This window comes from Rhinolophus ferrumequinum, chromosome 10 (genome assembly GCF_004115265.2).
Source record: "Rhinolophus ferrumequinum isolate MPI-CBG mRhiFer1 chromosome 10, mRhiFer1_v1.p, whole genome shotgun sequence".
Lineage (NCBI taxonomy): Eukaryota > Metazoa > Chordata > Mammalia > Chiroptera > Rhinolophidae > Rhinolophus > Rhinolophus ferrumequinum.
In genome coordinates, this window is record NC_046293.1 from 27,100,292 (window position 1) to 27,122,803 (window position 22,512).

The 22,512-nt window shown below is 36.9% G+C and overlaps 1 protein-coding gene across 1 annotated transcript in view; it reads right to left on the bottom strand.

Annotated features, from left to right (window-relative positions):
• The window catches only part of LRP6 (LDL receptor related protein 6), a 125,083-nt gene that overhangs the window by 75,752 nt on the left and 26,819 nt on the right, over nt 1-22,512 (bottom strand). Inside the window, exon 3 of the mRNA XM_033116936.1 lies at nt 1,343-1,540. Within this exon, the coding sequence (XP_032972827.1) occupies nt 1,343-1,540 (198 nt within the window). The remainder of the gene's footprint in view (nt 1-1,342; nt 1,541-22,512) is intronic.

Below are 22,512 nucleotides of genomic sequence, written 5' to 3' on the forward strand. Positions count from 1 at the left end.
TATAATGTATTCACCATATACTATTTTTTGTCATTTTTTTAAGTTTATTGGGGTGACAATTGTTAGTAAAGTTACAGTTGTACAATTCTGTATTACATCATCTATGTATCACATTGTGTGTTCACCCAGAGTCAGTTCTCTTTCCATCACCAGATATTTGATCCCATTTACCCTCATTTACCACTCCCTTCCCCCCTTACCCTCTGGTAACCACTAAACTATTGTCTACTGACATTTATTTCTAATTGTTATTAAACCATCTTGCTGTGTCATCTCATTCTCTGTTGAAACAAGGCAAAAAATATTCCAATTCCATGATTACAAAAAGTTTATTTTAGTAAGTTCTTTAAATCTTTCCCGGTTTTCAATACTTCTAAAATGCTTCCTGGTTCATTGTTCAGACAACTTACAAATGCTTCCCCTTTGAAAAAATCCTTCAACTCTACCTACGGTTCTCTAGTTTCTGTTGGAGTCTTAGAAGGAGACCACTAAAGACCCAAATAATCATTCAAACACAAGAACATAAAGTGTCTTTAAAAATCTGAACATGATCCGAGTAGAAATGCCATGTTTACATATTATAACCTTGTCTTCCTTGAATACTGGGGTGTAGTATACATGCAGTAGGTTTTCTCCTCGTCTAGGAGTCAGCAAACTACATCCCACTGTCTCATAATATATGTTGTAAATAAAGTTTTACTGGAACACAGCCATGCCCGTTCCCTTATGTATTATCTATAGCTGCTTTCACACTACAACAGCAGAGGTAAGTAGTTGCAACAGAGGTCATATACGACCCACAAAGCCTGGCCCTTTATAGAAAAAGTTTGCCAACTACTGTCTAGTCTAGAGATTTACCAAATGAGCTTCCATGAGCAGAACCTGGGGGCCCTACTGGTAATTCTGAGTAGGATGACTCTTGTATTAAATGTCCAGCACATTGCAGAACGGTTAACATCCCTGCCCCTCCTCCATCCCACCCCAGGAACTAAAATACTAGTAAGTAGCAATTCCAGTCCTTGTGTTAAACAAAATTCCCTCCACGTTTCTGAACACTTGGAGAAAGTAGAAATACTATCTCTGGTGAGAATCAATGAAGAATTAAATTAGATCAAACTAAAGGAGAAAAGTATAGTCCATAAATTCTAAATGCTACCAAGACAGATGAGAAATAATTTACCTTTCTTAAGAGCAAACTGAAAGTCTATCTTCCCCTTTGACACTTAGCCAAAAATAATTTCTTAATAAAATTAGGCTTTATAATTCAATTACTATATTAAGACATCATGATACTTATTTTTAAATATTAAAGTTTAAAAATAAATGCATAAGGCAATCTTACCGATTTGTTCCATCCAGATTTGATTTATGGATGAAATTAAGTTTTGCATCTGCCCAATAAAGCTTCCGTTCCTCATAATCCAAAGTCAGTCCATTTGGCCAGTAAATTTCAGTGTTTATTATAATGAAGCGACTTGAACCATCCATTCCAGCACGTTCTATCTTTGGTACTTCTCCCCAGTCTGTCCAGTACATGAACCTAAAAATTATATAAACAATAAACCATGACACAAGCAGCTTAACAGCCAAGCATTTTATAATTATCACTATTAAAGAAAACTCTCTCAGAACACTAAAACTGAAACCCCTATAAGTTATCAAAATTTTAATAATCTACCTTTCTGCCACCATCATGGTAATAACTGACTCAGACAAACATTATCAAGGATGTAAAAACCATTCGATCGAAGTTTATTGAGAAAAAGGATATTTACACTATCTCAAAGTATATCCCCACAGATTACTTATTAATGACAAAAGGGGAGTGGTAACTTTAGAGGAAATAAACTTGGTGGATACCACCTTAACCACATCACTTAAATAAACATCAATAAGGGAACAAACTGGTATCACACATGTGATGTACTGGAAAAGATATACCATCTCTTATGTAGATTGCTTACACAGTATTCCTGTCCAAAATTTGCATAATCTAAACAAGATTATTAAGAAACAGAGAGAACCAAATTGAGGAACATTCTAGAAAACTGGCTTTTGAAAATATCAACGTCATAAAAGTCAAAGAAAAGCTGAGGAACTACTCGAAGAGATCAGAGGAAGATAAAGAAACACGGTCACTATATAAGTGCATGATGCCAGACTGATCAGTTGGGGAAAATGCTATAGAGACATTATTGGGAAACCTATCAAAATTTGATGGACTGTCAAATTATATAATAGAAATGTACTAATGTTAATTTCCCAAATATGATCACTGCACTAAGGTTAAAGTATACAGGATTTCATTGTTCTATTTTCACTTCTATCCTGCAAGTTCAAAATTTTTTCAAAATAAAGAAACGGAAGTTTTAACAGTCTCATTCCAGAGGGAAAAAGAAAATTTTCCTTGATTTAAAGGTAAAATTCTTAATGTGCTATACTTCAATTAGAAGCATATTTTTAAAAAGGTAATGAGGATGCTGAAAGTCAGATGAGGTACTCAATGAACGTGCTTAAACACAACTGAAATTCAAGTATAACTTCTACTCAAAAAATTAGTGGAAAGGTGATACTGGAATGGTTCCATTTGTGCATATTGATGTTTCATATAAACTGCTTACTCAAAGAAATGATGGGAGGGGCCTATCAGGTGGGGAATAAACATACTTCCCAGATACGAGGCACTGTGCTAACCGCTTTACATACATTATTTCACTTATCCTTATACCTACGTTATGAAATATCTCCATCACCATATTTCAGATGAAAAACAGCTCAGAAAGGTTAGCATATTGCTCAAAGTAACACAGCAGAAATTCAAACCTGTATCCCCCAAATTCCAGCACTTATGCCCTAGGTCAGAGCCTTGATTTATAAAGAATAAAAGGCAAAGTGCTCCCTACCTTGAGGATAGTGATTGGATAGTCCAAACTGAGAGGAGGGGGAATGGTCAGATTCACACAAGATGAAACTATAGAAGAAGGTAAGCTAGACAATGTTAGATCATGTTAGAATTTTTGTTTTTTATTCTAAGAGCAAACATAAAAGCACTTGAAGATTTTTAAGGTTGGAGGTGAAATGACCGGCCTATTTTAGCAGGGTGAGGGGAGGGAGGTTGGCGGAGGGAAGGGGGCATAGCTGCAGTGTGAAGAAAAACTGGAGGAAAGCTGAAAAGAATGAAAGGCCAGAGCTCCCAGAATGGTTCTGTGAGAAGCTCAGCAAATCCTCTCCCCTAAACCCAATGAAAAACACAAAAAAAGATTGTCAAAAAGAACTAAAGTCTCTGAAAATCAATCAAAGGACATAGAACAAAATGAGAAGCATTTAATCAAGAAAATCTACCAAATCTCAGTAAGAACCATGGTATTTCAGCTAGAGGTTGTTCGCACTACCACTCAACCACCCACGGTACTGCTGGGTTTGCGGCACAGTCTACCCGGAGCAGACAGGGCAGGCCACAAAGACTGGTAGCGAAGTGGCTCTGCAAGAGAGGGCAGACTTTATTTGGAGTAGTTAGTGGGAAAATCCATGCCTAGGAATGTCGTCAAACGCAAGAGCACTCTCAGTGGCAAACAGTCAGAAAGCGTTATCGTGCTAGTAATACTGCTGGGGAAGGCAACAAAACGGCGTGTCTCTGGGAAAGAGACAGCCAAAGAGGGCCTCGTTAAGTGCATTTTCATCCGCAGTGGTCAGGAAGGCTGTGTCCGTGTAGAAGGCCATTGTGCTCAAGACACACCAGAAGAGAATCCTTGAAGACTAGTCTCTGGCTGAATGTGGGACAAACTTTAAACTTCCTAAAATTTTAACATTCTCCAAACCACAGTTTCGGAGAAAAATGGTGAAATACTTACTGGATCCGGCATTTAGGAACAACCTCTAATCAATCATTAGCAGACCACTAAAATATAGTGATCCAGGGGCAACCCCTAGAAAGCTAGGCATAAAAATATTTTTTAAGGAAAAAAGAAGTTGAGCAGGACTTTAGAAGCAGACAATGAGAGAGAAACACATTCAAAAGAATTAGTTGAGGCAAGTCATTAAACAAACAAAAACAACAGCAAAGCAACAACAAGCCAGTGAGGGCTCAGAAGCCCTATATGCTATAAAGTGTCAATTACCTGTCTGACAAAATGTGTTTCGCCAAAAATAAGACCTAGCCAGACAATCAGCTCTACTGCGTCTTTTGGAACAAAAATGATTATAAGACCCGGTCTTATATAAGATCCTATCTAATATTATAGTAAAATAAGACCGGGTCTTATATTAATTTTTGCTCCAAAAGACGCAGCGGAGCTGATGGTCTGGCTAGGTCTTGTTTTCGGGGAAACGCAGTATTGCGGGAGCCCCCACATCCGTTTCTGGGAAGCGTCTTGCCCTTGAGCACTCTCTCAGCTCACCTTACCTCCTTTTACTGGACGGCTCTTTGCCCTGATGCCCTGGGACAAATAAACGCCAAAGGAGTTTGTCACTGCGGGTATTAAAAGGGTGTTGTTTGTTACATTATACAGCAGCTTCTTTAGGAGGACTAACGGGTAGAAACTGGTTTCGTTATCAGAAGTATAGACGATTTCTCAGTCAATGGCATTTACCTAAGGAACATTAACTCTTATAATAGGTATTGTTTCTTAGACTGACTTAGGTTATTCCTAGGGCCTATTCCAGACAAAATGTTTATTTCTATTAACTGTGCTCTCCTTATATATCCACCATCACACCTCATTCAATCTTTCAACATTAGAACAGGATAAAAATATAAACAACATTCAAAAGTGGCAAAGAATGGCCAACAAATCCTATGGCCTTTCACTCACAAAATGTTGTGGATACCTGGTATTTTAGAGTGGCCATCTAGCATCTAAACTACCTTCCTATATTTGAAGAATCCTCCACCTTATAAAGCAGAACCATTTCCTGAAACTAAAAAAACTGAAAACACCAGGTATTTACTTTCCAAACCTCCCTTGCAATTGGCACAAGGGCATGAGATCTGGGTTTTGCCACTCAGACAAACCAAGAAAAGGAGGAGGTGGAGATGGAAGAAAAGGGGGAAAAGGTGGCAGCAGTAGGACCAGAACCAGTCCATCCTGGGGAGGTGGGGCAGGGGCAACAGCCATGGCTAAGTAAACCCAGTTTGAATGAATTCATCCTTCTTTAATCCAGTTTTACAAGGGAGTACTGGCAGCAGTTTCAGGATTAGCTGTGGCCTCAAGTCACTGACAGTAGAAATAGGGCACACATGCCACCTAACAGTGGCACCGTCACTCACCAGGTCTGCGTGTGATTTGTAGTGTTGTTCCTGGCTACACATTCCAAGCCTGGTTCTTCTATCATTGAGGAAATTCTGAGTAACCCCTATACCTCTTTAAAAATTCTTTTTCTGTTTGAATTAGAGGGATTTCTATTGCTTAAAACCATGAACACTAACACACATTTTAGATCTAAACACCATCCCAAAGCATCACTTTAAAGTTTAAACAAAGTCACTTCATCTCTTGTGCCAACAAAGCCTCGTATCTTAGCACTCCCCAACCCCCCCCATCTTACAAATGGCATGTTTCAAAAGTCTCACAGCTCTGCCCACAATCTACTGTGACTCCTTTCATTAAAGGCCAATGTCAACATTCATGAGAATGACTGGCAGCTGTCAGGCAAATTACATCCTGAACAGCCCATCTGTACATTTACCTGAAACAGTATCTTAACGAAAACTGATATAAAGGGAACAATTTGTGACAGATGGAAAAGCCAAATGATCATTAAAATATGTAACTTATGTCACCATAAACAATGAAACAATGAGATGTAAAAGAAAGAACTGAACTGTGTGCTTTATCTACACCTTTGTAACGTCCAAACCCAATAATCACCAATACATAATGACCATGAGATCAGTGGTTCTTGAATGTTCAGAAATCAGAATCGTACATATAATTAACAGTTATGCTACAGTCTGAATGTTTGTCCCCCGATCGTATGTTGAAATCCTAACTCCCACGGTGATATGTAGTATTAGCAAGTATGGGGGTGATTAGGTCATGAGGGCAGAATCCTCAGGAACCGGATTAGTTCCCTTATAAAAAAGGCCCAAGAAAGCTCCCTTGCCCTTTTCAACAGGTGAGATTACAGTGAAAAGGAAAAACAAACAAAAACAGAAACAAAACCAGCCAAGTAGGAAGCAGGCCCTCACCAAACACCGAATCTGCCAGGGCCTTGATCTTGGATTTCCCCACCTCCAGACCGTGAGAAATAAACTGCTGTTTATAAGCCAGCACTTATGGCATTTTGTGATAGAAGTCCGAACAGACCAATACAAGCTATCTTTAGCACGATGTGCACAGATTGTGCACATCCCTCCCCATACAAATACACTAATAATAACAGTAGTCGCAGCAGCAGCAGCAGCAGCAGCAGCAGCAGAAATTTTCAACCCTGGCAGCATTTGAGAATGACCTAAGAAACTCATTTAAAATGTCTATAATTTGGGTTCTTCCATCAGAGAGTCTCATTAAACTGGAGTGGGATGGGACTCGGGCATCAATATTGTCTAAAAGCTCCCCCAAGGAATTCTAATGCACTCAGGGTTTAGAAGCGGTAAAAAGAAACCTGACTTTCTCAAGCACCTGTTTATCCAATAGCACTCTGTTTCTGTACAGGTGGTGTTAATGTGTCTAACTCATTAACCAGCCCACCGTATTACCTAATATGAATAATTAGCCCCAGGTGGCACTCAGTCCTTAAGTTGTGGAAGATCACATAAGGGAACAAAGCACCAAATAAATTCCTCCCCACATAATGGCCTCCCGTATTTCTTCAAACATTTTATAATTTGAGAAGTGGAATTTTAAAAGTTCACAATTTCTGCTTCAATTTTACTAAGCAGAAATATACAAAGATCTGTGAAGATAAAAACGGATTTTCAAATTTCTTCTACAACTTTTCAAGCTTTTGGTATCCAATTCTTCACATATATAACGGCAACCCTCAATTGGAGATTTTAATTTGTTAATTCATTCAATACATTCCACACAACAGAGCTTCATTTTACTTATAAGATATGAACACTCAAGAGTATCACAATTAAATATCTTTTAAAAGCTTTTGTTCTCAATTTAGAAGATGTTGCCAAAATGGTAAAAAAAAAAAAAAGGGATTACGCGCATGTTAGGTTATTTAGGAATTTTCATCAAAATACAATACAAATAGGATACAGCCGACACTTCAACAACATGGGTTTGAACGGTGCAGGTCCACTTGTACGTGGATTTTTTTCAATAAATACCCTCTAGAAAAATTTTTTAGAGATTTGTGACAATTTGAAAAAAATTCACAAACCAGAAACCTAGAAATATTGAAAAACTTAAGAAAACGTTAGGTGCGTCACGAATGCATAAAATATATGTAGACACTACTCTATTTTATCATTAACTACCACTTAATATACCAAATCTATTATAAAAAGTTAAAATTTATCAAAACTTACAGAGACTGTACATGGTACCATTCAGTCAAGAGAAACGTAAACCAATGCAAAGATGAAGTATTAAGTCTTAACTGCATAAAATTAACTGTAGTACGTACTGTACTACTGTAACAATTTCGTAGCCACCTCCACCTGTTATTGTGGAGAGCTCAAGTGTTAAATATCTGCTGAAAAAGCCGTGTGATGCAAATCACCTCTGCGTGAGCAGTTCATCTCTCCAATAAATTTCGTGTCACAGTGAAAAGTGATCTCATGGTTCTCGTGTATTTTTCATCATGCCTAGTGCAACAGCGTAAACCTTGAATAAATACCATGGGACCCATACAAAGTGCCACTAGTGAGGCCAGAATTGCTCCCAAGAAGCAGAGAAAAGTCATGACATTACAAGAAAAAGTTGAGTCACTTGATGTGTACCATAGATTGAGGGGTGTAGCTGCAGTTGCCCGCCATTTCAAGATAAAGGAATCGAGCATAAGAACCACTACAAAAATCAGAAAAGGGCATTTGTGAAGCCATCGCTGCAGATACGCAATCAGGTGCAAAAAGCTTGCACATTCTGTGAAACACTTTTTTACCTCATATTGAAAATGCATCTCTTATGTGGGTGCAGGATTGCTGTAAGCAAGGCATACCTACAGACTATAGTATGACTTGAGAAAAAGTGAAGTCATTACATGACAACTTAAATGAAGATAAAAGATCTAGAACTGGAGAATTCAATGCCAGCAAAAGATGCTTTGATAATTTTAGAAAGGAGTTTGGCTTACAAATTGTCAAGGTAACAAGAGAAGCAGCTTCTGCCAACCAAGAGGCAACAGACGAGTTCCCTGACGTCACTAAGGAAATCGTTGAGAAGGATATGCCTGAACAGATTTTTAATGCAGACAAAAGTGCCCTATTCTGGGAAAAATATGCCACAAAGGACATTTATTAGTAAGGAAGAGAAGAAAGATCTAGAACTTATGGCAGGAGGGGACAGGCTAACTACTATTTTATGCAAATGCAGTCAGGCTTATGATCGGGACTGCCCTTATCTGCAAAGCTCCCAACACCTGAGCCTTGAAGGAAAAAGATCAACACTAGCCAGCAGTCTTTCGGTTGTACAATAAGAAGGCCCAGACGACGCAAACCTTTTCCTGGATTGGTCCCATCGATGCTTGGTCCCTGAGGTCAGGAAATACCTGACCAGTAAGAGACTGCTTTTTCAAGTTTTTCTAATATTGGACAATGCCCCTGGGCACCTAGAACCCCGTGAGTTCAGCACCAAAGGCAGTGAAGTGCTCTACTTGGCCACAAACACAATGTCTCTAATTCAACCTCCAGATCAGGAGGCCATACCGGCTTTTAAAGCTCACGACACACAGTACTCTGCGGAAAAAATAATCAACGCTATGGAAGAGAACCTAAACCTAGACAGACAGAACATCACGGAAGTCTGGAAGGATTACACCATTGAAGATGCCACCGTTATTATAGGAAAAGCTGAGAGACATTAATCCTGAAACAATAAGTTCCTGCTTGAGAAAACTATGCCCAGATGTCGCACATGACTTCGCAGGATTTACAAAAGAGCCAATCAAGGGACTCTTTAAAGTGACTATGAATGTGGATACGGTGATAAAGGAAGGAAGGAAAAAAGGATGGGAGGGAGGGAGGAATAAATGTGAGGGTGAAAGGTTTCGAGATAGGGATCTTGGAGAAATACACGAGCTAAGAGACACCACAGCAGAGCAATGAACAGAAGACGACCTGATGAAGGTGAGGGCTTCCAAACGGTGCAGACAATGAGGAAGGAGACGGAAAAGTAGTGCCAGAAAACAAACTGGCATCAAACAATCTAGCAGAAGGATTCTGATTATTCAAGACTGCTTCTTTTGACTTCTTTTATGACAAAGACCCTTCTATAATACAGGCACTGAAACTAAAGCAAATGGTGGAAGAAGGATTGGTACCATACAGGAACATTTTTAGAGAAATGAAAAAGCAAAAAAGTCCGACAGAAATTACAATGTATTCCCATAAGGTTCCACCAAGTGTGCCCATCTCTCTCCTGCCTCCCTTCCACCTCTTCTGCCCGAGACAGTAGTCCCAGCTCCTCTTCTTTCTCCTCCCCCTCAGCCTGCTCAATGATGAAGACCTTTGTGATGATCCACTTCCACTTAATGAGTCGTAAACAATCACCATGCCATACAGCAAGCCACATATACCTGTTGTGTACGTGTGTCTTCATGTGAAAATCCAGTAACTGTACGGCAAGAACTGTATGAGAATCTTTTTTGTCATCATCATTGCCTAACATTTACTATACAGAACGTCATGTGCAAGACTTGTATGGAAGTGGCTAGCCTATCCTTACGTAGGCATTAGGTGATATTTCATATAAAATTAATAATGTGTTAGTTTTCTTACTGTTTTATAACTTTGCTTCAAAGAATTATACTACCATACAGTATTCCTCTCTTGTAATTGGAGAAACCACGTATCAGCCTATCATCAGAGGTATGTGAGGGTTGTTTTTAATGTTAACCTTTTATCTAACATTGTATTATGTATATGACTGTAATATTGTATGCCATAAAAATTTTGTAAAGATTCATTCATTAGTGTATAGGCTAGTCTACCATAAAGCAATCTTACCAATTACACTAGTCTACCATAAAGCAATCATACTGCTGCTTCTTCGTTATCAATACATGAATCATTGTACCTATAAATAAATATGAATTTCTTCTTCACATCTTTTCATTTCTGATGTCTAGTGTTAGTAATACATATAATACCTACAGTGTTTTGTATCAGATAAGATGTAGGTACTGACAGATGATTCATCTTGTAAACAGACAGCATAAATCTATGGTGTCAATAAATACAATACAGTACTGTCAATGTGTTTTCTTTATGATTTTCTTAACATTTCCTTTCTCTAGCTTACTTATCATAAGAATACAGTATACAATACATATAACATACAAAATTCATATTAATCAACTGTTTATGTTATCAGTAAGGCTTCCAGTCAACAGCAGGCTACTTAAGTTTTGGGGGAATCAAAAGTTATACACGGGTTTTCGACTATGGAGAGTATCGGTACCCCTAACGCCTGCATCGTTAAAGAGTCAACTGTAGTCACTTTGACACTGTATTACTTTGACACTGACTGACTTGCATCTACGCTTGGCTATGCTAAATTAAGTGTAAAAAAAAAAAAATCACAAAATTAATGTTTTTAAAAATAATTATGAATTTTTTGTTTTTTCCTTTAAGTAGGCCCAGTGAAGTAAGAGACCAATATTTAAAAAGCTGTCATGCCTTAAACAAAACTGTATTACTCAAAAAGCAATTGATAATTCTCTGAGTTTTCACCAAGGAAAACTGGTGTTTGAATACTGAGAATAAATGCCATCACTTATTCCCTCTTCTCAAACCCACATAAATCAGCAGCAGAGAAAAGTCTGTAATCTTACTCAGATACAGTAGATAGACACAACCCCAAATTAACACCCTCTTTGCGTGCGCGCGTGTGTAGGGTGGGTAGGTCATTAAGACTGTCAATATTACTGACTCAGTTTCTGCCTGAGACTCCAAGAATCAGAGTAAAATAGACCTCCACTCTTCTAATAATGGTGTAATTTTAGAGTTACCTGGATACTATCTAGGGCCAAATGGTAAGAATAACTTACCTCCAATTTCACATCAAGGTCAAATAGGTCAAAAGAATAAACTTCAAGGTAACCACAGAAAAAGCAAAAAATCCCGTTGTTTAAAACTAAAAAAAAAAAAAAAAAAAGACTCACAGATGCAGAGAAAATACTGATGGTTGCTAGATGGTAGCAGTGTTGGGAGACGGGAGAGAAGATGAAGGGATTAGAAAGCACAAATTGGTAGTCACAAAATAATCACGGGGATGTAAAATACGGTATGGGGAATATAATCAATAATGTTGTAAAAATTATGTAGGGTATCAGATGGGTACTGGACTTATGGGGGGAATCACTTCATAGATTACATAAATGCCTAACCACTGCGCTATACTCCTAAAACTAATATAAAATAATGATGAATGTCAACTATAATTAAATATATGTATATAATCACAGGATGTAAAGTACAGCATAGGAAATATAGTCAATGGTATTGTAATAGCTACGTACGATGTCAGGGGGGTAGCAGACTTGGGGTGGTTATCACTTTGTGAGGGGTGTAAATGTCTAATCATGATGTTGTTGTATATACCTGAAACTAATAAAAATAAAAAGAACAGCAACAACAAAAACAAACAAACAAAACAGCATAAGAAACAGTTACAACATTATTCCCCAAAATTTGACAGAGTCCTATACATATTTAATATAAGCAGCAGTCCTATACATATTTAAGAAATTAAACTCATAATTTAAAACTTTACAATAAAGAAAACTCAAGGTCGAGATGGCTAAATTGGTGAATTCCACCAAGTATTTCAAGACTAGGTCATACCAATTCTACACAAATTCTTCCCCAAAATAGGAAGGAGCAATAAATACCCAGTGCATTTTATGAAGCCAGCATTCCAAAATCTGAAAATGACATTACAGAAGAAATTTAAAAACCTATGAACCAGTATCTTCCATGAACACAAATGCAAAACCCTCAACAAAATGTTAGCAAATCAAATCGAACAATATATAAAGATTAATACATCATGACCAAGTGGGGTTAATGCCAAAAATGCAAGGCTGGTTCAATACCAGAAAATCAATGAAATTCACCACAGCAACAGACTAAAGAAAAACCATGTAGCATCTCAATAGATACAGGAAGGCATCTGAAAAACTTCACCACCAATTCATAATAAAAACTCTAAGCAAACCAAAATAGAGAACTTCCGTACCTTAATAATGTATACAAAAACACTTGCAGCTAACATCATAAATAATGATGGATGATTGAATGCTACTTGGAGTATAAGGCAAGTATGTCTGCTCTCACTGTTCTAATTGAATATCCTACTGGATGTCTTAGCCAGTGGAATGGGGTTGGGGGAGGAGAGAAAAGGCAAGGAGGGAAAAGGCAAAAATTAAAAAAAAAAAAACCTGCCTGTTTACAGACATGATTACCTATGTATAAAATCCAAAATAATCTACAAAAAGTTACTGGAACCAACATGTGAGTTGGGCAAACTCTCAGGATATAGGATAGAAGGTTGATTTAAAAAAACTCAATTATATTTTATACAAAAGCAATGAACAATGGGAAATTTAGAAATTTAAACAGTATTATTTACAATAGGATTATAAAACATGAAATACGTAGATATGCTGAAAACTACAAAACAATGATGAAAGAAATCAAAGACCTAAATAAATGAAGAGCTATTCTATCCATGTTCACAGACTGGAAGACTCAATATGGCTTATATTCCAATTCTCCCAAAGCTAATTAGGATTTACAATCCTAAGCAAAATCCCAGCAAGATTTAATTAGAAATTGACAAGCTGATACAAATATTCACTTTAAAAATCAAAGACCAGAGTTGCCAAAACAATTTTGAAAATGAAAAATAACCTTGGAGAACTCATACTGTTTTCAAGCCTTACCGTCTTTACTACAGTAATCAAGACAGCATGTTATTGACAAAACAATAGACACAAAGATCAAAAGAACAGACCACAGTGACCAGAAATAGACCCACACATAGTATATAGTCAGTTTGTTTTCAATAAAGATACACAGACAATTCAACGGAGGACAGTTGGTGCTGGAACAATTGGACACTGATATGCCGAAAGAAGAACCTTAGTCATACCACATACAAAATTTAACTCAAAATGGGTCATAGAATTAAATGTAAAACCCAAAACTTCCGGAAAAAAACAAAGGAGAAAATCTTTGCGGCCTTTGATTAGGCAAAGATTTCTAAGATTGAACACTGAAAGCCAAAAGCATAATCCCTAACAAAATGTTTGCTCTTTGAAAGATGTGAAGAGTGAAAAGACAAGCCACAGATTAGGAGACAAGATTTATCAAACACATATCTGATAAAGGATTTGTATCCGACTAAATCAGAACTTTCAAAACTCAACAATAATGAAAAAATATATAAAACTTGGCAAAAGATTTGACAGATATTTCAACAAAGAAAATACACAAATATGATTAAACACAAAGAGGCTCGTCATCATTAGACATTCGAGAAACACAAAGTAAAACCACAATGAGATAACACTATCTACAGCTAAGAACAGCTTAAAGGAAGCTGACAATATCAAACACCAGTGAGAATGCAAAGCACCTGGAACTGCCGTACATTGCTAGTGGGAATGAAAAATGGTACAGCCATTTTGAGAAATTTTCAGTTTCTTATAAGTCAATTATAGTTACCACAGAACCCAGCAATCTGACTCCTGCATATTTATTTACCCAAGAGTAGTGAAAGAGAAAGAAAATTTATGTTCACACAAAAATCTAAATAGGAATGTTTATAGTACCTTTATTTGTAATCATCAGAACTGGAAAGAACTCAAGGTCCTTGAACTGGTTAATGGATAAAACGCCATACATCCATACAACGGAATACCACTGAGCCACGACAACAAAAAACAAACTACTGATAAACAACCTGGATGAATCTGCAATGTATTGTGCTGAGCCAAAGACGCCAATCTCAAAAGGCTACACACAGTGGGATTCCATGTATATGACATTCTGGAAAAGGCAAAACTATAGGAACAGAAAACAAATCGGCAACTGCCAGGAGCCGAGTGGGGCAAGAAGGTAAATAAAGGAGCACACCCCTTGCTCTAAAGCAGGGGTATCCAAAGTTTTTTCAACGGTTTTTACCAAGGGCCATATTCGGTAAAATACACAAACAGCCGGGCCACTCACTCGAGGTGAAGTACGTATTGCCTCCCCTGGTATATTTAAGTAAACTAAATATATTTTTGGAATTTGCTGCGGGCCAATTAACAATGGATTGCAGGCCGCAGTTGGCCCTCGGGCCGCAGTTTGGACACCCCTGCTCTGAAGCCTTATGACGGGTACTCAAAATGTGGTCCATAGACCAACAGCCTCAGCAAAATCTCAGGCTCTACCCTAAAAGTACTAAATCAGAATCTGCATTGTTAACAAGAGAATAAAACTGAAGTACTATTAGTCCTTACAGATGTATCTTTGTAACATCAGAAAATACACAGTAAATACATAGTAATAGTATACGCAACTCTAGAAAACACTACATAGTGATTTCTAGGACAAATTTATAAAGCATTTGGCAAATTACTTCTAGGTCAATTTGGAAAAACCATCAATTAAATCTCAATTACACTGTGACTCTATTTGCTGAACCCAAAATTATAGCTGACACAGTCCAACACCAAGATAAAATACTTCAAATCATTCTCCCAGAAAATGTGGTAAGCATTTGTGCCATTCACTAAACATAATAAAAATTATAAAGATGCTCCAAGTTTTTTAAGAATATTTCCCAAATTATTTCATTCAAACCCTTAATTTCATCAAAAGACAAACTAGGATCTAAAATTTCCCAAACTTTTATGTGTATGTTATAGTCTTAAACTCAGCTTCCTAGAATGACTTGAAAATGGCCGTTCTACAAGTCTGGGCCACAGACTGTTTAACTGAAAATTAGATACAAGTATTAGCTACGTTGAAATTCTGTTGCTATGTTTCCCCTTGGGGATGAGGGAAAAGCACAGAGCATACCACATATGTTCAACAACAATTTAAATAAAATTACAAATACTGCCAAATACAATCATTACTCTATGATCAAGGTATTTATATTTGTATCACTACAAATCGCCCTCACATCCAAGGTCATTAAATAGTATGACTGGTAATACACAAGTTAGGACTTAGGACTCTCCCCGATTCTACGAGATCTGACAAATTCTACAATACTTTTTAAAGCAAATGCTGAAAACATTAACTATAATATACTTTTCTACTACTACTTCCTACCTTATTTAAAAAAATGTATTAATTCCAGGGCTGATATGTTTATTTTTGAATGCTTTGAGGTTACTAAACTAAACTCATTTAAAATGCATCCTGGATCTATATTAAACATGAGCTCATACTGATGTCTCCAATTCTGATCCACTACCACAAGGATCATTCCAGCCTCAAACGATACCAAGTTGCTTATATATAACTTCCTAACCCAACAATGGGAAACCGGGTTCCCCACATCTACCACCTATTTTACTTAACCACTTAACTCGAGCATACAATCAGACTTGTATCTCTATGGGAAGCAACATTATCAAACTAGAGTATACTGCTTATGTGCATGCAGTTCCTTGCCCTTTAGTCTGACAGGTTCCATGCGTCACCAAAGTTACTTAGGTCAGGATCTTCCCCTCCCCACTGTCTCCAGTGAGATTTTTTTCATACATTTCTAATAGAATTAGATTTTTCTGTCTCAGTCTGAGTTCCATCCTAGGAGTCCTCTATCCTCCTAAATGATTTTCTTTAATTTCATACATTAAGGTTCACTTTCTGCTATAAAGTTATATCGGTTCTGACAAATGTACAGTGTGATTTTTTTTTTATGTTTCTCATCTTCCTTATATACAACATACTACAAATAATTTTACCCCTCTTTCAGGCAAAGATACACATTTCCAAAGTTTCCTTCAATTCTACTGAACAGAGTACAGAGTCTACATATTTGTAGGCTTATCTCCATGTACAGACCATTTTTTCACAATCTCTGAGGAGACTCACTTCAGAAAACTTTGCTTTTGGATTACTAACAGTTATCTGCTCGTGATTAGGCTTCAAAGGAAAAATGTTGGAGTTATGTAAGGAAACAGATTTCATACCGTATTTTACAACCAAGTTCTGAGAGTTTCACTTACACTTCAATAATTAATAAATTAATGGAAGCTTTAAAGACAGTTATGAATTGATTTTACTGCTTCTACTTACACTTCGGTCTTCCTATATACAAACTGAGCTGATGTGGCTTCACTTAGCTCAACCTCACTGTAAGGATTTTTATAATAAACAAAATCGGTCTAGTCTAAACAGCCCTTGTTTGCTGTAAACAGCTTATTGTAATAAATAACAGTGTTATTAGATCTAATACCAATGGTTCAGAGAATCAGACTAGGACTGGGGATATAAATAAGATATAGACGCATACAGATCATATTCTCTGGATGCCAGCCCCAATCCAAATTAAAACCTCTGAATATGCCAGGAACTCATCTACCAAAACTAAGATTCCTGACTATATACCTATGCAAGATCCTTCTAGTTAATAAATACATTATTCTTTATGCATCCTTCATGTATTCAGATTTCCAATGCAAAAAAGCAAAGCTCTGACTTCCAATTTCCAGTCCAGCATGGAAGAAGCTTAGAAGTTATCACTCCATCCTAATAAGCAAAAACCCGAACAAGCTAGAAAGTCAACAGTTCTTGGATCCATCAGAAAATTAAGATTACAGAGCAAACTGCTGCCCCCAAAACTGGAGAGACACAAAGGCAGACAGAGAATCACAACTTATCAGAGTAGAAACCTATAAGCAGAAACCTCTCTAGGAACCAGTACCAGGGTAGGAAAACCCAATCTGTAATTGACAAGCTGCTGAAGGCTTAGCGTGGACAAATCTGAAAGCTAAAAGCTCCAGAGGAAAACCAGTCATGAGGGGCCCCTCACATTTTTTTTTTTTTTTGAGTTTTACCTCCAGGAACTCGACTAGGTACTCATAGTCAAGATCTAAGGAAAATCTCATGCTTCTAGTAGGAAGAGAAAAAAGGAATCATTCTGAAATACATCAGAGCATTCTATTTTTAACAAGGCCTGCCCTCAAAAGAAACTATTTTACCAGAGCCTAACCTATTGGGGTTTTATCAGATCCTAACTGACCAGAGAGAAGGGAAACAACCAACTCCAGTCCCCTCTAGCCATTCTGTCCCACCTAAGAGAATGAAAAAAAGAAAAAGAGAAGCATTTGTGAAGCTCGCAGCCCAGGAGCTAAGCGACTGAGACCCAACCACAGAATTATAGCACACTTCCCCTCTCCCATCACCTCAACACATTACGAAAGGCCCATTTACTGCAGTTCCTTTCAATATATCATGTCCAGTTTTCAACAAAAAAATTACAAGGCATAATAAAGGAAAAAGAAGTCTGAAGAGATAGAGCAAGCATCAGAACCAGACTTCGATGCCGTGTTTCCCCAAAAATAAGACCTAGCCAGATAATCAGCTCTAATGCGTCTTTAGGAGCAAAAATTAATATAAAACCAGGTATTGTATTATATTATATAAGATCTGGTCTTATATTAAAATAAGTCCGGGTCTTATATTAATTTTTGTTCCAAAAAACGCATTAGAGCTGATTGCCCAGCCTAGGTCTTATTTTCAGGGAAACACAGCATGGCAAGGATGTTAGAATTATGAGATTACAAATTTAAAACAACCATGATTGTTTATGCTGAGGACTCTAATGGAAAAGATAGGAAACATGCAAAAATAGATGGGTAATATAAACAGAGAGATGGAAATTCTAAGAAAGAATCAAAAAGAAAGGCTGAAGATCAAAAACACTTAACAGAACTGAGTATTTTTAAAAGGCTCATTAGTAGACCAGACAGAGCTGAGAAAACAATCTCTGAGCTTACGGATAAGTACACAGAAATTTCCAAACTGAAAAGCAAGGAAAAAAAGACTGGGGAAAAAAAAAAAAGGAACAGAATATCCAAAACCTATGCGACAACTTTTTCAAAGGTGTAACATATATGTATAATGGAAATACCAGAAGGAAAAGAGAAAGCAATATTCAAAGCAATAATGACTTAGAATTTCTGCCAAATTAATGTCAGATTCCAATCCACAGATGCAAAGGAGCTCAGAAAACAGTAAAAAGTATTTTAAAAAACCCCACACCAAAGCATATTATATTCAAACTCCAGAAAACCAAAAACAAAGGGAAAAATCTTGACAAAAAATCCACGGGGGGGAGCGGGGGGAGAACACCTTATGTTTCAAGGAGCAAAGATAAGAATTACATCTGACTTCTCAGAAACAAAGAAAGCAAGAAGAGATTAGAGTGAAATATTTAAAGTGTTCAGAGGGAAAAAACCTACCAATCTCAAAAACTGTAACCTGTAAAATTATCCTTCAAAAGTGAAAGAGAAATAAAGACTCTCAAATAAAAATTGAGGAAAATTTATTACCTATAAAAAAGTTACCTATAAAACCTCACTTGCAAGAAAAGAAGGTCTTCAGAGCGAAGGAAAATGACACAGGTAAGAAACTCAGATCTACATTAAAGAAAGGAAGAGCATTAGAAACAGAATAAGTGACTATAAAATAAAAACTTGTTTTTCTTATTCTTAGTTGGTATCACAACAACAGTTTGTTCAAAACAACAACAGCAACAATATAACTGATGCTTACATCTTATGTATAATTGAAACAAATGACAACAATGACAAAAGGAATAGAAGAGAAGAATTAATATTTTGTCTCATTCAGTTTTGCTATGAACCTAAAACTGCTCTAAAAATAAAGTCTATTTAAAAAAAAAAAATGCAAAGCCCTTTTTGCTTCAGTTGGCTGTTCTATAAAGGCTGGCACTCACTTTTAGTGGTCAGTAAGATTAGTACCAAATCCTCATTTGGCACATCTCCCCAAAGGCAGCTAAATCATGTATCCAGAGAAAGTAATGAGAAACAAGGCCTGAAAGAGATAAGTGATATTCCTAAAATGTCACAAGTGGGTGTCTCCAGTCAACACAATAATCTGACAGCAGAATGAGGTCTTCTCCCCAGCTGTCACAATATATTTTCCCCTACACTTCAGGCTCAGAATCTGCTTTGAGACTCTGTCCTTCTCTGGGCAACGTAGAAAAATGGCAACGGGTCCTAGAGAGACAGGAAAGAAGCATTCATGACACTAAGGGATACAGCACTGAAGCTGATCCAAAAGGAGTGGAAACGACTGACCCCTGTGCAGAGGACTGCACAGGGAAGTGACGTTGGAGAACCAGGGCAGCTGATCTCACTGGGTATTCCGTTTTGCAAACCCAAACTCATCATTCAACATGAGGGGAGGAGAGAAACCCTGGAGAGAGGAAGAAAACATTCACTGGAATTTGTCCTCAGAAATCAGACAAAGTATCCTCTGTATCCAAAGGAGATCTTGGGTGATGATTATCTGAGGACTTTATTTGGGCCAGGTGAAGGGACAAAGCTGAGTTACAATATTTTAACATTGTCATATGAATACCAATTTATACCCCTTAGTATAAGTGCAGTACTAGTATAAGCACTTAATATAAGTGCTCTGTCCTCAAATATGTGTCATCCAGACATGGCACAAATATACAGAATCTCTACAAGTGGGACAGACTCTACTACTCTAGGTACCAAAAGAAATTAAAGGTTCATTCTATGTCTCAGACAGAGATTACGTGAACTAGAAAAATTCCAAGTAAGATTTACAAAAGAGCTTTAAAAATTCCCAGCAAGTAAAGTTTACAAAAGAGCTTAAAAAAAGCAAACTTTTTTAACTTTCCAATTTTTCACATCAAATCTATTATACGTAATTTTTTATTGGATCCTTTAAGGGTATTTTTTCGTTTGTACTTTTTCAAAATTATTCTGTAACTTCAAAATTTCCAGAAATTTTACACAGCTAGAGCAGAGTTGCCAACAGAAAGCATGACGGGGTCAAAGAATGTCAAATAAATCACTACGAGTTACAACGACATTGAAGAGGTACGGGAAGGTCATTGCCAGCACTAAACTATGCAAGATATACAGATTCTGGCTGTAACTGTTAAGCTGCATAAGAGAATGAATACGAAGTAATCAGGTTAATAAGGTAAAGGGCACCTGCTAAAAGCTTGAATGACATAAAGGTGTCACCTTTAATAAGCAGCAATATTTACAGGCTACTTTTAAGACAGAGTTAATCTTTGGAGGGGATGTGGGCACCAGCCAATAAGAGAAAGGTGTCAACTTTTTATTTAAAGATCAGCTAGTAGAATACAAAACATAAGAGTGCTAGCAGAATAGAAACTTCAGGATGCAGGAAAAAAAAAAAATCCCTGAGGTGGGGGGAAAGCATTCTCTAGATTGTCTTCTAGGATATGACATACATATTTTCTATCATGAAAATGATACAGGCTTAAAAACCTCCCCCTTAACCCAGCTACCTAAAAATTAGACTATGAGGTAAACTCCTTAACTACATCATTTTATTTTGGACTCTTTCCAAAATTAAAAATAATAGGGGCACATATATTAAGGAGTAGATTTGATTTGGCTTAGTTGTTTTGTTTTTGTTTGGGCAGCTAACCTAGCTTAGAAACCTATGGTTACCTAAAAGTACTTAATAACGTTGCTAAATTCAATATCTGTGTAATAGGTTCTGCAAAGGTTTTTCTATTGGCATTATTGGCATCATATTTAAAAGCCAATTATAGTATCCTTTAGGATACTAAATGCAAGTGTTTGATAACTCCCATGGCTTCTCAAAAGCCAGGCTACAGATTCACATAGGAGAAATCTCTCTTCAGAAATAGTTATTACTAACTCTCCAATTATGTAGTCTATTTGGCCCCTAATTTACTTTGGTTTCAATGGTTCTATTTTGACTTTGAATTGAGAGAAGATAAACATATTTACTCGATACTGAAAAATTAAATACATGTGGTTACAGCTCCACTTTGCAATAGTATGCACATCTGCTATTCATCAAAAATCATGTAAACCACTACCAGGTTGTTATATGCTGTTCACTAGTTTTTATACAAATATAATTTTATTGCTGTATCTGCCCTCATATCCACTTGAAATGCTTTTTGGAAAATAACTTTTTAAATGAAGTGAAGAGTAGAAGACAGGCCTCATTTTAATTAGGAAATAAAGTAAGTAAAAAGAACATTAAGTTTTTAAGATGTCAGAATTATTTATGACAGTAAATATATCTCAGCTGATAATCAGATTAGATACCAGCCATTTTATGCAAATTTATTACAACCCAAAGCATGCAATTTCTACAATTGGGTAAGGATAAAATAGTAAATTTTCCAAAATATTCACAAGCCCATAATCTAATATATATACTCAATCTGAATCCAATTTCCCCTAACAACAACAAAAAAATTCAAAAATGTTCAGTTTCAATAAATCTAAACTGAAGGGATAAATTTTCACCCTTTACAAGATGTAATTACATACAAAGACGGCTGATTAAGACAATATTTAGAATTGAGTCATAAAAACTAAGAAAACCAGATCTATACCAGATGATATATCCCTCATGACCCCTGAAGTTATTTATATAATCCTAACAATAATTTAAACAATTCACTAATACACACATTAGTAAGTATGAATAATGCCCAACTATCATGCATATATATCCCCAATAAGAAAAGATATTATGTAAAAACATGAAAGTCAGACAGTCTAGTTATGGTAATTTGGTAACAAGATAACCAGAAAATCCTCCTTTTACAAAACACCTAGAACCACTGGTTAGTCTTTTGACTTGACTTATATCTTGCTACGATCTAAATGTGTCTCCTCAAAACTCCTACGTTGAAATCCTAAATCTCAAAGGTGACAGTATTGGGATGTGGGCCTTTGGGAGATGCTCAGTGGGGAGCAGAGTCCTCAGGAACAGAGTCAGTTCCTTATAAAAGAGGCTCCAGAGAGACCCCTAGGCTCTGCCACCCGGTGAGGACACACAAGAAGGCGCCAGCTCGGAACCAGAAGAGGTCCTCACCAGAGGGGACTACACTGGCTCCTTAGCTTAGATTCCCAGCCTCCAGAACTGTGAGCAACACACTTCTGTTGCTATCAGCTACTCAGGCTGTGGTATTTTGTTATAGCAGCCCAAATGGACTAAGACATACATTTACACAAAATAAAAATATATAAACACTCCTTTAAGTGTAGAGTTAAGGTATGATAAAACTAGGGGAATTCTCTAGAGAGCCAAAAATGAAGTAAAAAGTAGTACATGCTACAGCAACCCTGTAGGATTTTCTCATCTCAGAAACGGAG